Genomic DNA, 19,261 nt, shown 5'->3' with positions numbered 1-19,261 from the left:
CATAGCCGCCTTGTGGTCTTCACATCCACTTGAACACTTGTGCCAGCTATAGGAAAAACGTCATGTAAATAGACAAGTGCTCAAGTGCAAAGAGCGCAAATGTGGCCATTGGGACAGGCAGTCCATTGAATGCGTCAGTTCACTGTCACAGTCAGTGAAGTGTACTTTGAATGATTTACACCAAAGATCCCTAAATCTGGCCCACAAGGTCCACTTTCCTGCAGAGCTTAGCTCTAACCCTAATCAAACACACCTGAGCATGGTAGGTGAGTTTGATTAGGGTCGGAGCTAAACTCTGCAGCACACTGGATCTCCAAGGCAAGATTTGAGAAACCCTTGGTTTATGCCAAGGATTTCCAGTTATGCTCCTGGATATACCATCCTGTAAACCAGTGGTTTTCAAACCTGTCCTGGAGGCACCTCTGCCCTACACATATTGCACGTCTCCCCCATCTACCACACCTGATTCAAATCATTAGCTCATCAGAGACTGCAAGACCTAATTCGGGTGTGTCTAATAAGGTACACATACAAAATGTGCAGGGCAGGGGTGCCTCCAGGACATCTTTGAAATGACTGCTGTAGACTCCAGTTCCAACCCTGCTCCAACACACTTACCTGTAACTGTCGAGTAACCCTTGATTGGCTGGTTCAGGTGTGTTTGATTGGGGTTGGAGCTGAAGTCTGCAGGATGGTAGCTCTCCAGGAGCAGGGTTGGACACCCTGGTTTACACATTCAACTGTGCACTAGATGGAGCTGAACACATAAAAAAAAAAAACTTCCCGTGTCCAGGTTCTGTTTAGCCTCAGTTAGTCTAATGCAAATTTTGTCATCTGCTGATGTCCATGCATAATGTCCTCATACAACCTGAATTTTGTATCCTCATGAACAGCGCATGCACAGGTGATTTGAATGTTTGTAAACAAAGTTCAACTGGATATGAATAGGTCAATCTTCACTCAAATTCCCATGTTCTTGTTTCACCCCAGCTCGCAGACAGTCCACATTTTGCAATTTTATCATCAGCACAGGCGGTAGGGCTGCACGATTAATCGAAGGCGATTGTCAAGCACATTTTTTAGTGAACCTGTTTGTGTAATCAGTGGTAAATCTCCAGCAGGTGCTTTCAGATGGAGCAGCATTTAATACATAGAGCCATAGTTCACTGAAAAGCTACGCTTATACAGCATTCATTATTGCAGACGATTTAATCACGCAATTATGAAATCGAAAAAAAACGTTCGTGATAATGACAGCTGTTTGCGTAGAAATGCTGCTACATCTGAAAGCACATGAAAGCACCACATTTAATAACATGTTTTTACTCCAAACTGACTTTGTATTGTCAGTCTAGCATATTCATAGTATTCATTGTATTCTAAGCAGTGATAAAGACATTGCATTATTATATACTGTATTATAAGGAAAATTATAATAAGAACTTGTAGTTGTGTGTAGTTGTCGTAGTTGGGTGTTTATATTTATTTTTAGTTAAATCTTAAATCTTCTGTTTATTCAGCTGCAGCGTTTGTGATTTCCTGGGTGTCGTCTTCAGGTGTATTTTGAGTTTTCTGCATGAGAGCGCCCTCTGGCCTTCAAATGGAGCTTTTGATTAATCTCGATTGTCATTTTATTTCGATTTATTGTGCAGCCCTAACAGATGGGTAGTATCTTTTTGCATGCAGCCCTACCTTGATATGCAAGCACCATTTGAGTGTTGCCAAACAAAGTCGTAAGACCTTCGCTCATCTTTCAAACACAAATTAAATGTTGTAGATGAAATCCGAGAGCTTTCTGACCCTGCACAGACAGTAACACAACTACCACTTTGAAGGCGCGGAAACATTGTAAGGACATTGTTAAAATAGTCTGTGTGACATCAGTGGTTCAATCGTAATGTTATGAAGCTACTTGATACTCAAGAATGTACGCTGAATGATTGTTGAATTACTTTTGCCTTTTTTGCACACAAAAAGTATTCTCGTAATTCCATGAAATTACGGTTGAACCACTGACGTCACATGGACTATTTTAACAATGTTGTAACAATGTTACCTTGAACTAGGGCTGTTCAATTCCGAAAATTTTGGAATTTCGATTCCTGCTTCTGGAGTCAATGAGATTCGATTCCAAGAATCGATTCCTCGTTGTTTTCAATTCTTTTTTGATTCTTGTTTTTTTTAGAGTGGAGAAACCTAATTCGCCATGACTATAGGATTTAAAGGTCTCAGAAAGTAGCCATATCATAATATAAAGCTTTATTTTTAAAAAATTATGATACATTTCTGTATTTAAATTGTAATTTTGTCTGCACTGCATAGGAAATTAGTCACAGCCCACAGTGCAGCAGTGGACGTTTATTGCATCAATGGAACAAAACTCAGTTAAGCTGAATGATGTGTACTTCAACGCAGAATTAACAAACCGTACACTGAAACAAAATGACCAGAACAACAACACTGATATACGGGCTGTCAATCAGATGCACTCTCTGCCACTGATCTGTGCTTTCGGCGTTTTCTTTCAGAATTATCACAAAAAAATAGCATTTTTATTTAAGATGTAAATAGGATCAAGACCCTTGATCACGTCATGACCTATTCTGTCGTGCAGCGCTCAATACTGTGGACAATATAAGGCAGTTTCACCGTAAAATAACTTTTGAATCGTTTTTGAACTGGTTCATTAAAACGATCTATCCGAAAGAACCTTTTTGTGGAAACAAATCAGACTTCTAATCACTATTAGCGAGCAAGGCTGCATCCTCAAACTCAAACGAGCTCACGACTCTTTTCATTTAGTTTATTTTCATGAATCAATGTTCAGCCAAGGTATGCAGCATTTGTATGATGCAGCCTTTCGTTTGAGAGGCGCCCAAAGATAAGCTTTGTTGAACTGAAAGTGGCTATGAATGGGGAGTCGATTCCCCTTGATGGAATCGACTCTCGATTCCCAACACCTCGGAATCGATTCTTTTTGGAATCGACTCCCAGCCCTACCCTGAACGTGTCAGTTCCATTGCTGTATATGTAGGGTTGGAAAGCTCCCGGAATTCATCAAAAAATATCCTAATTTGTGTTCCGAAGATAAACAAAGGTCTTACAGTTTCGGAACAACATGAAAGTTAGTAATTAATGACCAAATTTTCATTTTTGAGTGAACTCTTGGACAGTACGTGCGGCACAAATTTTGTCATCAGCACAGTCTGCTGATGTCCTTGCACTTGACTTGAGTGTTCAAAAACAAAAGTCAACTACATAGAGGTGTACACCCTGAATGCATCATTCTTCACTTGGTGGACTGTACTTTGAATGGCTTGCACACTCAACTGTGCGCTAGATGTAGTGGAACATGAAAAACATACAAATGTTTGCTTCCTATGTTTGTGTTCCACGCTGACTAATTTCCAAAGCACACCACAGCCCATATTTTTTATAACACGAGTGCATGCACAGGTGTTTTGAGTGTTCAGCTAGATAAAGCACATGCAACAAATGCAATGGTCTGCACTCATGGTCAATCAAGGGTACTTTGAATGGCTTGCGCACTTGACTGTGCAGTAAACTGAGCGGAACAGAAAATTAAGTGTACCTGCATCATGAGGCAGCACATGAACTGAAACTGAAGTTCTGAAGTGACTGTTTTGGAGTACTTTACATGGATGCCCATCAACTCTTTATATCATAAAAACACTGCTACATGAAGTTATTTTAAAACACGGGTGCCCAAACTCGGTCCTGAAGGGCTGGTGTCCTGCAGAGTTTAGCTCCAACTTGCCTTAACACACCTGCCGAGAAGTTTCTAGTATGCCTAGTAAGAGCTTGATTAGCTGGTTCAGATGTGTCCAGTTGGGTTTGGAACTAAACCCTGCAGGACACCGGCCATCAAGGACCAAGTTTGGGTCCACTGGGATAACGTATTCCTTTTATTTGATACTATTTGGTGTTCAATGAAACTTTTCTTGAAGAATTCCTCTTAGCTCCACAAGCAAGCTTTTTGAGCTTTGTCTTAGATTTTGCAGAAGACAATTTAGGCCTAATGTCCATTCCTAACATGATTGTAGGACATCTATATCTCTGAAATGTGTGTGTGTTTGTATGCTTACGTCAGCCAGAGACCGCTCAGGAAGGACCAGAGGAAAGCATCCATGTTGTATTAGGGCAAAAACCAAATATGTTATCTTCTTCCTGTGTAGAACACAGACCAAAGGCACCTAGATGACCCAGATTGGCTTCCAAAATTGGACTGTGTATGCAATTTGTCCACAGATTCTCTCCTACAAGTTGGTCAACTCTGCATCTGTGTGACTGTAGAAAGACAGTTCACTTGAATCACATGCACCTTGTAAACCAATCATCCAATGGCTCCAATACACTTCCAATTGCCAATTTGTTGGCAAATTTATATGTATAGACACATATTTTCATTGGTCTGTATACAAATGTATGCATTTGATATATAGCAAAAATAAATCAAACATTACATAATAGAAAGACAGCATTAAAATCAGTTGAGGGACATAAAAGCTCTCAAAAAACACTCATGAATCACACAAACCACTTCCATAAAGTGCATCTGTGTTGGGACGGGAGGAAAGGGGAAGTGCTGGCTCTACGTGGCTGTGTCTGTTATCAGTAAAGCACACCGCCGTCTCCAGATAAACATGGCTGATGGAGTGTCCGCGAGCCCATTGACATTGAAGGCCCTTCACGGAGACATGATCTCACTTGCCTCTGTACTTCAAAAGCTACACTTCAGTGAAAACACAATGACTTCTGAAAAGTAAAAATGACTAAAAAACTGATTATTGCTGCATTCTGTGCATTGGTCGTGTTTGTTTTCATGACACTTGTTTCTGGTCCTCCTTTCTTTCCGCTACCATGCCAGGCAAGTCCACGACCACCTGGACAGTGACTCATTATGTCATGTGCAGCTGGTTTCCTCATATTGTCCTTTGACTTAATGTCCGTGACGGGTGAATAAGTAAGCTAAACACAGCTAAACACACTTTACGGACTAGGGAGGTAAATCTTTCTTGTGTAAACAAAGCCATTAGATGCACCTTAGCCTTTATAATAAAGCCTTTTTTTTTGTTTGTTTTTTGGTGTAAAATGCATTGCTATATGTGACCCTGGACCACAAAACCAGTCTTAAGTAGCGTGGGTATATTTGTAGCAATAGCCAAAAATGCATTGTATGGGTCAAAATGATCAAATTTTCTTTTACGCCAAAAGGTTATTATGTAATTCTCTGCTGTTAATATATCAAAACGTAATTTTTGATTAGTAATATGCATTGTTAAGAACTTCATTTGGACAACTTTAAAGGTGATTTTTCTTAATATTTTGATTATTTTGCACCCTCAGACTCCAGATTTTTAAATGGTTGTATCTCGGCCAAATATCAGTCCTATCCTAACAAACCATACATCATTGGAAAGCTTATTTATTCAGTGGTGTATAAATCTCAATTTCCAAAAACAAGACCCTTATGATTGGTTTGGTGGTCCAGGGTCACATTTGATTACAAAAAAAAAAAAAATGTATTATATTAAATATTAATTTATCAATATGTTTTAGTAAAAATGTAAATTATATTTAAAAAAAAAAATAATAATAATTACATTTTATTTTGATCATTTTAATCCTGGTTTTACTAGTTCTATATAAGGTAAATCTAAAACCGAAAAGTGTTTCTAATGTGCCACCAAATGACGCAGGTTTTTGCATCATAGGAAGTCTATCCTAATTCTTTCTATTGATTCAAACATTTGCAGTCGCACACACATAAAGCATGCTTACACACACAGACAATCCACTGCAGGAGGAGTGTTTGACATACAACCTTTTAATAATTGATTGATATACGTCACTTAATAAATCCTGACCTAAGCACAATGGATATTAGAGAAGCATTCATAGTTTTACATCAGACCACAGAGGTCAGATTTCCACAGGTTTGGATTAAGTGGAATTAACAAATGCATCAGGTGTAACGCCCACTTTTAGAGTTGACTGAGTAATATTATATTAGCTTACTAAATTACACATGAAACACACACACACACAGATGTACACATCTATCCATCTATCTATATTGTGTATATATACCAGATAGATGAATAGATAGATAGATAGATAATTGCTCTTATTATTGTACAAATTGTTAAATGTAATGTCTTGTAAACCACGTAAGGGTTCTGCTCGCTTTGGGTGTGTGAGAATATGCGTGTTGTGGGCGGGGCCATCTGCCCGCTTATTTGCATATGAGTCACGCACGCTTTAAAAGAAACTGACGGACCTTTCAGTGATGTCTTGCTTTCGCATTTTCAGGAGATTCTCCGCGCTTCGGGGTTTTAATCGTCATTTGTCGCGTTTCTCTTCAGTTTTCCGGTGCTGATATGTATAGGATTGTTTGAAGAGTCCCTTTCATTCATCTGAAGAGCGGCAGACCGGTTTCACCAAACTTATTTGAAATAAAACGCAAGACACGCTCTCAAAATGTGAGTAAACGCTCTGTGCGTCTTTGTTTCGTTATATTCTATTTTTAGAGCAAGTTTTCTTTCAGAAATCTATGTATTCTAACGATTTTACTAATCTTTAAATGACTTACATAAACTTGGTGGCTGTTCACAACATTTACAAAAGTTTTAATAAAAATATTAATATGATAAAAATCTTTAACTGGAACAGGCTATGGGTTAACAACAGCATCTGCGGTTTGCAATATTTAAATCGTCGTCATTCAGTACTGTAAAATATTATGACAAATAAGTGCACTTCATAAGGCTGTCACGATGTTAAATTTACATAGTCCTTAAAATAAAAGCAATATTCAAATAACTCCTTTGTATATAAACATTTAATGTCACATCTTCGACTACAGGCAATAAATACACATAATTTTACAATAAAACTATTTGTTTATATATGAAGAGTTCAGATGCAAAACCAGCTAAAAGCCATCTCGGTCAAAAATGAGATAATGATAGTGAGTGAATGCTCTCGACACATATAGTATATGTCCAACAAATACTTTTTCTTCAAACTCGCTAAAATCCCAGCCTCAGCTCAATCAGAAGTACCAGTACTTACATAGAAACCTATACATCTGATAAAAATGCATTTTTTAAAGAAAGAGGTCAGATGGATTTGGCTGGTTTTGCAATTGAACTCTTCATATTATATTTTTAATATGATTCAAATACTCAAACTTATGTTTTGATCATTTGTACAATCAAATAATCACATTTGAATTCAAGTATTATGTAATGTGATGTTACTTTTGTAGTGATTATAAATATTTCGCTAGTGAATATATAACAAATTAATAAATAAATAAATTCACTATGACCATTATGTGGTCAGAATTGTAATAATTAGATTTAGATTTTTAATTAAAATGTTTTTAAAAAACATTTTAAAAGACATTTGTTTCATGTAAAATAAATGATACAAAGGCCTACTATATTGCAGCCCACGCGATTATGCAAAGCTTTTTCTTCTGAATTTGAGATACAAAACTTCTTCAGGAAAATACGCATTTGAATGGATTTCGTTACAATTTGTTTCAAAGGTTACAGTCACACTTTAGTTTAGGGACAATTCTGGATATTAGCTAAGACATTTGCCTCAGTAATCTCCTAATTTGTTGCTTATTAATAGTTAAATTGGTAGTTAAGTAGGATTAAGGCTGGGAGTTTTAAAGCTGATGATGCAACTTTTTGAGCAATGTTGTTGGGCAATTTTGCCGTCAATGGCCAACCAGGTGAGACACAGGGTCCATGACTGATCTAAATTATCCAGATAGAAATTGGTTATCAATTCTCAATGGAAACGAGCCCAAAGCAACAATGCTAAAAAAAAGTTGTCATCAACCTAAAACGTTTTGAAATTGAGAATAAATAAGCTTTCTGTTGATGTATGGTTTGTGAATATAGGACAACATTTGGCTGAGACACAACTATTGGAAAATCTGAAATCTGAGGGGGCAAAAAATCAAAAGTTGTCCAAATTAAGTTCTTAGCAATGCGTATTATTAATCAAAAGTTAAATTTTGATATATTTACAGTAGGAAATTTACATGGAACATCATCTTTACTTAATATCCTAATGATTTTTGGCATAAAAGAGAAATCGATAATTGTTGGCTATTGCTACAAATATACCCGTGCTACTTATAACTAGTTCTTTGGTCAAGGTTTACAAATATGGTCATGCAAATAAGTAGTGCTTTATAAGTAGTAAAAACAACCAGTATGCTAGCAAAATGCATACTAATAAACATCTAGTAACATCTAGATCGCATTTCATGCTCCTCTCGTTTTTGCCTAGGATGACCACCAGAGAACGATGGCGTGTTTACAAGCGCATCAGCTTGATGTTCTTCCTAGCTGTGGTCACGCTCACCGTGGTCCACAGAGGAAACATCACCTCCATGCAAGACTTCCAGGGCGACAGAATCGAGAGACAGGCGCCGATGGAGCTCATGGCGGAAGACTACAAAAAAGACCTGATTAGTGGCAGCTTCTGGAAGACCGTTCAAAGAGTGGTGTCCACCACAGAAGGTGCAAAAACAACCCAAAAGCAAGGCCCCACGAGCTGGGACGTCACCAGCTCCAACTGCAGCGTCAACCTCAACTTCTCTTCCTCGGAGTGGTTCACGGGTCTGGAAGCCAACTTCAAGCAATTCCTGCTCTACAGGCACTGCCGGTACTTCCCCATCCTCATGAATCACCCGGAGAAGTGCGCCGGAGATATAGACCTGCTGATGGTCATCAAGTCGGTGATAACGCAGTACGATCGAAGGGAGGTCATACGGCAAACTTGGGGGAAGGAGCAAGTGATCGACGGGAAAAGAATCAAGACGCTTTTCCTTCTCGGAACGTCTTCCAACGAGGAAGAACGGGCGAACCATCAGAAGCTCCTGGAGTATGAGGACTACATCTACGGAGATATCCTGCAATGGGACTTCATGGATAGCTTCTTCAACCTGACCCTCAAGGAGATCCACTTCCTCAAATGGTTCTCCACGTACTGCGGAAACACCCGGTACATCTTCAAAGGCGACGATGACGTGTTCGTCAGCGTTCCCAACATCTTGGAGTATCTGGAGGTCAGCAAAGACTTGAAGGACCTCTTTGTCGGTGACGTGCTCTTCAAAGCCAAGCCCATTCGCAAAAAGCAGAACAAGTATTACATCCCACAAGCCTTGTATAACAAGACCCTCTACCCGCCGTACGCCGGCGGAGGCGGTTTCCTCATGGACGGACCTTTGGCTCGGAAACTCTACGGAGCTTGCGAAACTCTGGAGCTTTATCCCATCGACGACGTGTTTCTTGGAATGTGTCTGGAGGTGCTTCAGGTGACGCCAATAAAGCACAACGCTTTCAAGACGTTTGGGCTAGTGAAGAACAAAACCAGTCGACTGAACAGGGAGCCGTGTTTCTTTAAGAGCATGATAGTGGTACATAAATTGCTCCCGCCGGATTTGCTAGAAATGTGGAGACTGGTCAACAGTGACTTGATCTGTGCGCAGAAAATGGACTTCTTATAGTCCGAGACTTTTAAAATTTGAAATTCATTCGTAAACGAAGGAAACAGAATGAAGGATGAACTTTGAGGTTACTCGAAGACAATAAGTTCTCCTTTTTTGAGGAGATTCCTGGACAATATTTGAACTTAATTTATGTACCAAATGACATGGTATGCAATGTGAAAAATGTGCAAAAGGTTATTTTCAGAGTTCTTGGGAACATTAATATACATAAGTAAAAATATCACCCCAAAAATGTCTTTTGGACCATGCATTGAAAGTCAAAGTGGACTTGTTTTGGACGCGACTGACTTCAACTGTATAGACCAAATGTTTGCAAAGACAAGGTGTTTAAACTATCACTGTGTCACAAGACAAAATCCGATTGTCCCATACAGAAGGAAATAAGCCTCTACCTCACCATTTTTGTTTAAGTCTGCCCCTCTGTGGACAAAAGTTACCTTAACAGGTTTTCACAGTGCATTCATTAAACAAAACCATGTTATTTCTGCTGCAATGATGTACATTTCTGAAATTACCGTAAATATATTTGAATTACAGTAGCTCTTTAAGAGGTTCAATCTCCTAGAGCGTGTAATTTTTTATTTTCCCATAGACTTGAGATGTCTTTGGTAGAGGGTTTACTTTAAAACTGTGAAACCGCACACTGTCTGGTACATGTAAATGTTGAATTAATTTATGAAATACCTCCTCGGATCAGAGGAGGTGGAGTCTGGTGTAGGATATTTAATTGTACTTAAAGGCTACGCAAAACATTACACCGTCTGATTGTGTAAAAAATGACTGGAATGAACAAGGTGAAAAATGGATTAGTAGTTGTAAATAAACATTTCTTCAAAAAGACAAAAGTGTTTGATTGTTCCTTTGTATCTTTAAAAACTGGCATTTGTAGTTTCATTAAGAAGAATTCAAGTATAAGAACAAAATTGAGCATCTTAGGTACTTTAAGTTTTGTGGTTTTGTACATTTTTCACAATGCATATATTACAACAACTTAAAATATATACGTTGAATATATAAGTATATATCAAATATAATAGAAAACATATAGGTCTTTACAATATTTACTATAAAATACACAAAACTTGTTAAAGTTTAACCAATGTGCATAACTAAAAACTTTAGAAATAAAGAAACATACAAAAGAGTATATACTTTTATATACAAAATGTACAGTAAGTTGTCTCAGGGTTTGGGATTTTGTTAAATTTTAAATATAATAATATATAACACAAGTTATACAATATTTTAGATATAAAAATTAGTGCTGTCAAATGATTAATCGCATCCAAAATAAACATTTTGTGTACATAATATATGTGTACTGTGTATATTTATTATGTATATATAAATACACACACATACAGTATATATTTAGAAAATATTTACATGTATTTACGTGTATATATTTATACTTATATAACTGAATTTATACATAAATATATTTAATACACAAACATAACATTTTTCTTAAATATATACATGCATGTGTGTCTGTTTATATATACGTAATAAATATACACAGTACACATATATTATGTAAACAAAAACTTATTTTTGATGCGATTAATCGTGATTAATCGTTTGACTGCACTAATAAAAATACAATATTTTGTTTCAGGTTTGATTTCAAAGTATATATTTATATGTAAATTTAAACATACTAGAAACGTGATAATATAGCATAAAACGGTATATAATTTCAAATAAAACATACAATATTTTGTACACTGTAGGTTTGATTTTGTGAATTTCTCATAATGTATATATTTTAATGACTCAAATGTATTAGTATATCAGGTAATATAGATTTATAAGGCATCAAATGTAAGTACAAAATATTTAATATGTATACAAAACACTTCCACCTTGTCCTTGCTGTTTTGGACCCCATTGACTGACTGAAATATATTAGAAGATGATAATATAGCGTAAAAGTGTATATAATTTCACATAAAATATATAGATTCAAATGTATTTTAACTGTGTTAATATATAACGTTATACATCGATTTATAATGCGTCAAATATTTAACATGTATTCAAAACACATCCACCTTCTGACTTTCCTTTGAAACAAATCCCACAGTAGTCTCCTTTGTTATTTATTTGCATTTTTGGTATACATTCAAATAATGTATAAAAATACAGTGTTAATGTAGATGCGAATCAAATACTACATTGTCTCGGACAATGAGATTACTGATAAAGCTGACTGTATGCCTGTTTGCATTCGAAACTGGTTAGGTTGATACACCTGCTACAAATAGTGTGTGATTTCATGTTCATTGTTCTTTGTTTTCTTTGTTCAAAGTCAAACTTTGACTTTGCAAGACGGGAAAACCAAACAGGAACAAAAACACATACATAAACTGTTATTCTAAAAACTGCTATCAGAAAGATAGACATCTTGACATTTAACACCGGAGTTCAGCAATCCATTATTCGACAACAGTAGACTTGTATACAACCACTATGAATGGCAATTCTGTAAACTGAGATCAAGTTATGCACGACAGCTCCGAGCCACGTCGCATGACTGTGCATTCATAAGCATAATGAGTGAAGCACGGCAGGTTTAATAGTTAACCTAGATCTTAAGAAATACAATCAGCCAATCGGCCACACTACACTAACTATCAGGTTTGTCCATGCCTTTTCATTCCAGAGAAAATGAATATTCAAATGACAATGACATTCTTGATGTACAGTGTCAGGTTTGGAAAGAAAAAAAACACCATTAGCTTGCAAAAACAGACCTGAACATTTTCCACAATCTTAGATGCTGTTAAAGGAGAAGTCCACTTCCAGAACAACAATTCACAAATAATCTCACCCCCTCGTCATCCAAGATGTTCATGTCTTTTTGTCTTCAATCGTAAAGAAATTATGGTTTTTGAGGAAAACATTTCAGGATTTTTCTCCATATAATGGACTTCATTGGTGCCCCTGATTTTGAACGTCCAAAATGCAGTTTAGATGCAGCTCCAAAGGGCTCTAAACGATCCCAGCCGAGGAAGAAGGGTCTTATCTAGTGAAACAATCAAGTCATTTTTTTCTGAAAATAAAAATGTGTATACTTTTTAAGCACAAAAGTTTGTGTAGCACAGGCTCTCGGATGCGTGTTCACGTACTACTGAATCACGTCGTAAGGTCATGCGTAACATAGACGGATCTACAGACCCAGTGTTTACAAAGCAAACGCGCAAAGACTAAGAAAGTACAAAAAGGTACAACGATGTTGGATGATTCTGAAGTTGTAGGAGAAAATAAGATGAAGTTTTTCCGCCATACTCTACCTTTTTTAGCCGGAGTGCACAGACGATGAACTTAGATGTGATTCATAGTAGTGATGGAAAGTTTGGATCATTTTACCGACTCAGACCTTTAAGTCTCGTTCTTCCCGAGTCGCATTAAAGATTCGTTCAAAATGAACAAATTGTTCAAACTGTGCTACACAAGCTTTTGTGCTTAAAAAGTATTCATCGTTTCGCTAGATAAGACCCTTCTTCCTCAGCTGGGATCATTTAGAGCCTTTGAAGCTGTATTTAAACTACATTTTGGAAGTTCAAAATCGGGGCACCAATGAAGTCCATTTTATGAAGAAAAATGCTGAAATGTTTTCCTCAAAAACCATAATTTCATCACGACTGAAGACAGAAAGACATGAACATCTTGGATGACAAGGGGGTCAGTAAATTATTTGTAAATTGTTGTTTTGGAAGTGGACTTCTCCTTTAAGAAAGAGCATTTCCCTATTAATACTGATGGTTCTGAAATGATTCAAGAATATATTGCTGCAGGCTTCAGGCGTTCGCATACTTTTGGCCGTTTGCGCCGGAATATGCAGACTTGACATTTTGACAAGTCTGAATGGAAAAAATGTAAGCCTTATATAACACACAAAGCAAACATTTGACATTCATTTTATAATTAATTCATATTTTTAAATTACACTTACCTATCACCATGACTGATGTTAAAGTCACTTGTGAGCTAATTGCGATTTATGCAAGCTAAGCATAACTGCATACACAAAAATATATTATAAAACTATATATTTTTCTACCATTTAAAATAACCATTTTCTATGTGAATATATTGTAAAATGTAATTTCTTCCTGTGCTCAAAGATGTATTTTCAGCATCATTACTCCAGTCTTCAGTGTCCCATGATCCTTCAGAAATCATGTTAATATGGCGATTTTCTGCTCAAGAAACATTTTTTTTCAATGTTGTGCTACTTAATATTTTTGTAGAAACCGTGGCACAATTCATTTTCCGTGACTCTTTAATGAATACAAAGTTCCAGAGAACAGAATTTGTTTGAAACAGAAACATTGTAACATTTAATGTCTTTATGGAAGCCCATTTCCACTGCTGAATAAAAAATGCAACTTTTTATCTCATAATTCAGATTATTTTATTTTTATTAAAATTGAGTGATATAAACTCGTAATTCTGACTTTTTCTCAGATTTCCATGATACAAACTCACAATTGTGAGTTATAAAGTCAAATTTTGAGGGGGAAACAAGTTTAGATCTCATTTCTGACTTAAAAACTCACATTTCTGTGTTTTAAAGTGAGAATTGCGAGACATAAACTCACAAATGATGAAAAAAAGTCAGAATTGCGTGATATAAATTCACAATTCTGACTTTTTTCTCACATTCGCGAGTTATAAAGTCCAATTTTGAGAGGGAAAAGTTTAGATCTCAATTCTGACTTAAAAACTCAAAACTGTGTGTTTATAAAGTCAGATTTGCGTGATATAAACTCACAACTCTGATTTGGAAAAAAAGTCAAAATTCTCAGAGTTGCATGATATAGACTCAATTGTGAGTTATAAAGTCAGAATTGTGATAGATAAACTCAAATCGGAGAAAAAAAAAGTCAAAATTGCGTGATATAAACTTGCAATGCTGACTTTTTTGCGTGATATAAACTGGTAATTGTGAGTCATAAAAGTCAGGATTGTAAGATAAAAACTTTAAATTCTGACTTTTTTCTCAGAACTGTGATATAAACTTGCAATTGTGACTTAAAAAGTAAAATTTTGAGGGTGAAAAGCTTTGATCTTAATTATGACTTAAAAACTCACAATTGCGATATATAAAGTCAGAATTGTGAGATATAAACTCCTAAATCTGAGACAAGAAGTTAAAATTGCATAATATAAACTCGTCATTTCAAGTTACAGGTCAGAATTACAAGATAAAAACTTACAATTCTGACGTTTTCTCACAATTCTGACTTTTTTCTCAGAACTGAGATATAAACTCGCAGTTGCATGTTATAAAGTCAGAACTCCAAGATATAAAGTCACAAATCTGAGGAAAAAATCTAAATAGCGAGATAAAAACTTTCAATTCTGAGTTTTTTCTCAGAACAGTGACATATAAACTCGCAATTGCGAGTTTTAACGTCAGAATTGCGAAATCGGAGAAAAAAAGTAAAAACTGCGGGAAATTAACTCACAATTCTGACTTTATATTCCAGAATTGTGAATTTATTTCTCAGAATTTAGTTTTTAATCGCAATTCTGACTTTAGAACACGCAATTGTTACTTTATATCATGCAGTTCTGAGAATTGTGAGATAAAAAGTGACAGTTACCTTTATTTACTTTTTTTTTCAGGGTCTTTACTGACACTTTTGATTAAAAGTATTACTTTCTTTAAAAGCATCTTACTGTATGCAGTTTTTTTTTTTATTTATCCGATTTTTTAAATCATTGATTGTAATGACTATGTGAACCATGCAGGCTTTTCAAGCTAAAACACTCAGCAAGAAAGATCTGGATTGGATCTGGATTCTGCTGAACAAAACAGCAGTTCAAAGGCTTTGATACCCAGCTGTGATCACCGACTGTTTATTGAGAGTAAATGAAGAGTGCTGGGCTACAAATGCGGTAAACTCTTCACACCAAACCTCTACAAACCTGTTTCACAACGATGCCAACAGAATGCCTCTGGGAAAATGCTCACTGCAGATTTCTGACCTGTTCAGAATGTTAAAAATCCTCTTTTTAACAGTCAACCACGACTTACATGCCTAAAGGGGCAAAAGTATGGAGTTTCATCGTCACAGGGTAACTTATGTCAGCCGAAGATTTATTAAACATACTTTGCAGTTTGCGTGTTCTTATCTAATAACTGTGGTTCTAAATATTAATAAGAACTGAACAGAAATTCAAATGTAACACTATTACACACTTCGCTAACGTGCATTTTCCAGTAGCGCCAAAACTTACTCAGTCACTTCAGAGTGTTTAAACGCTATTTTACTACATAGAAAATACAACGTAGGTATTTATTTTAAAGATAATATGGCAAGTGCACACTTTCCAAGAGAAACACTTGTCCAAAAATTAGTTTGTACTTAGAAAACTAGCTCGAGCATATTTGTTTGGAGGTGTCACGTTTGATAAACCAACATCAAAACGGCTTGTTTAGGTGAACAAACTGTTAAGTTGTGGGGAAATCAGTTCATTTACCTTTCATACAACATACTGAGGTCGTAACAAACCCACTTCATGTGTTATACACGTGTTGTCTGACTCACGACGACGTCCGCTTTCCAGCACAAATGCGGCGTTTGAAGTCTTTCTTGAGGAGTCTGCCTTCATCTGGTCATCTACTGACATTACAGCAGGTGATTATGGGTAAGAAGACCATTATATATCTTCCTAAAATACTTCGTTATTACTTTTTTGGCAGTTTTGCAATGAAGACACTGCAGTTACTTTATGAGTATCATTCATTTTGTTACTCAAAGCAAAAAAACGTGCTAATGTAGGTTATGTTATGCTAACATAACACATTCTCTTTGCTCAACAGAAGCTTTAGCGCCCTCTTGTGTTAGCTCTCAAATCTGCCGGGAGCTCTGTCAGGATAAACGGTTTGTTTTTGAATACACTTTTAGATAATTCAGCAGAATATTGCACAACATCCCTTACGAAAGTTAACTATGGTTTTATTATAGTAAAAATTAGTAAACATGCCATTTGTATAACCATAGTTTTACTACAAATACCATGGGTAAACTACGGTTAGTGTAGCAAGACCATGATTAATTTGTGGAATGGTTTAACTATTTAACTTTTGTAGTAAAACCATGGTTAATTTTCGTAAAGGATACGTTTGTCATTCACAACACCGCAGTTACTTTCTGCCATTTAAAACTTAATCTCGTTACTCAAAGCAAAAACGAACTAGTATGAATGCTAATATTAGTATTAATATTAATATTACATTCTACCGGCAGCTGTCAGGACGATACATTTGTTTTAAAATACAATTTTTAGATCATTTAACACAATATTGCACAACATAAGTGCTCTTTTAAACGTAAAGTTAGCGTTTGTGTCATTCACACTCAATGTTAAAATGTCTGTCAGCTATTGTTAGCTATTAACTAAACATTACCTATTTTACAAGCTTTATAAAAACATTGTAAGGAAATTTGCAAATTGTACAGTGTTATTTTAGTAACATTTTCAGCCAGTTTAAATTTAGTTACTTGTTTAGTGAAATCAACAGTGTTGGGGGTAACGTGAGTAACGTAATATTATTACTTTTTCCAAGTAACTAGTAAAGTAAGGCATTTATTGATTAAAAGCTCTCCTATCCCCATGTTGAGAGAATTTGGAAGATGCTAGTTTTAGAGTAAATGTGAACATGCATTAATTCATCTCACTCACAAAAAAACAGATTCAGTATTCCTCAAAATGAATAAAAACAGTGAAATTCAACTCAGAATATAACGCAAAGCTGCAAAAAGTTAAAATTGCATGATATAAACTCATCATTTCAAGTTACAGGTCAGAATTACAAGATAAAAACGTACAATTCTGATGTTTTCTCGCAATTCTGACTTTTTTCTCAGAATTGAGATATAAACTCGCAATTGCATGTTATAAAGTCAGAACTGCGAGATATAAAGTCACAAATCTGAGAAAAAAATCTAAATAGTGAAATAAAAACTTTCAATTCTGAGTTTTTTTCTCAGAATAGTGAGATATTACTCAAGATAATCTAACATTTGTTTTCTTTTTTTTTTTTTTTATTGCTGAAGAGTTGACATTTTTTTCTTCTGCAGTCTACTGTACAGACATGAATTTACTTTTCTCAAAGCCTGAGGCTTTTGGTGTGAAAAGGTTTTTACATTTGCCAGAAATAGAACTTTTAATATTAAAAACACAAGCAAGCCCTGCCCAGATTTAAAAAGTAACACAAAAGTAAAGTAACGCATTACTTTTCAGAGTAACTCAATATTGTAATGCATTACTTTTAAAAGTAACTTTCCCCAACACTGGAAATCAATACATTTAATAAGGTGTAATTAATTTAAAAATAATGACGTTTTCGTTCGTAATGCAAGTATGGTACACTTTTCTTTTCCAAAATGTAATTTTTAGCTAAGCTGGGGTCATTGTATGTATATATATATATATATATAAAAATATATGTGTGTGTTTACTGATAGTGTATATACCTGCGTATATATATACATGTATATATACAAAATATTTGTGTATATCTCTCTGTATATACACGTATATATATGTTTGAGTATATAAAATATATTTGTGTATACATATATATATATATACACATACGTTTATGTATACTGTGTATATACATGCATATATATATATATAAAATGTATGTGTATATATATCTGTATATACACATGAGTGAGTGTATATATATGTATATATACACATATATATACACATACGTGTATGTATACTGTATGTGTATATACATGCATATATATATAAAATGTATGTGTATATATATCTGTATATACACGTGTGTGTGTGTATATATATATATACACATATATATACACGTTTGTGTATATAAAATATTTGTGTATACATATATATATACACACATACGTGTATGTATACTGTGTGTGTATATACATGCATATATATATATAAAATGTATGTGTATATATATGTATATACACGTGTATATATATATATATACACGTGTATATATATATATATACACATACGTGTATGTATACTGTGTGTGTATATACATGCATATATATATATATATAAAATGTGTGTATATATATCTGTATATACACGTGTATATATATATATATATATATACATTTGTGTATACATATATATACACATACGTGTATGTATACTGTATGTGTATATACATGCATATATATAAAATGTATGTGTATATATATCTGTATATACACATATATATACACATTTGTGTATATAAAATATTTGTGTATACATATATATACACATACGTGTATGTATACTGTGTATATACATGCATATATATAAATATTTGTATATACACGTGTATATATATACACATTTGTGTATACATATATATACACATACGTGTATGTATACTGTGTATATACATGCATATATATATAAAATGTGTATATATATATCTGTATATACACGTGTGTATATATATATATATATATATATATATATACACACACATATATATATATATATATATATATACACGTTTGTGTATATAAAATATTCGTTTATACATATATATATACACACACATACATTGTATGTGTATATATACATTTGTGTATACATCAAGTGTTTATGTATATATATAAAAAAAATGTAATATACACACACAATTCAAAATAACCATTTTCTGTGAATATATTGCACAACATAACTATTTAA

General features: G+C 34.8%; 1 protein-coding gene across 1 annotated transcript; it reads left to right on the top strand.

Moving 5' to 3' along the window:
* The first annotated feature begins 6,299 nt into the window (after positions 1 to 6,299).
* Positions 6,300 to 10,140, top strand: b3gnt7 (UDP-GlcNAc:betaGal beta-1,3-N-acetylglucosaminyltransferase 7). The gene is made up of 2 exons (XM_051095255.1): positions 6,300 to 6,503; positions 8,335 to 10,140. Coding segments are annotated over exons 1-2 (1,224 nt in total). The 5' UTR covers positions 6,300 to 6,501; the 3' UTR covers positions 9,557 to 10,140.
* Positions 10,141 to 19,261: the final 9,121 nt, after the last annotated feature.

This window comes from Labeo rohita, chromosome 22, assembly GCF_022985175.1.
Source record: "Labeo rohita strain BAU-BD-2019 chromosome 22, IGBB_LRoh.1.0, whole genome shotgun sequence".
Classification (NCBI taxonomy): domain Eukaryota; kingdom Metazoa; phylum Chordata; class Actinopteri; order Cypriniformes; family Cyprinidae; genus Labeo; species Labeo rohita.
The sequence above is the reverse complement of the archived record's forward strand: the minus strand, read 5'-3'. Positions and strand labels throughout refer to the sequence as shown.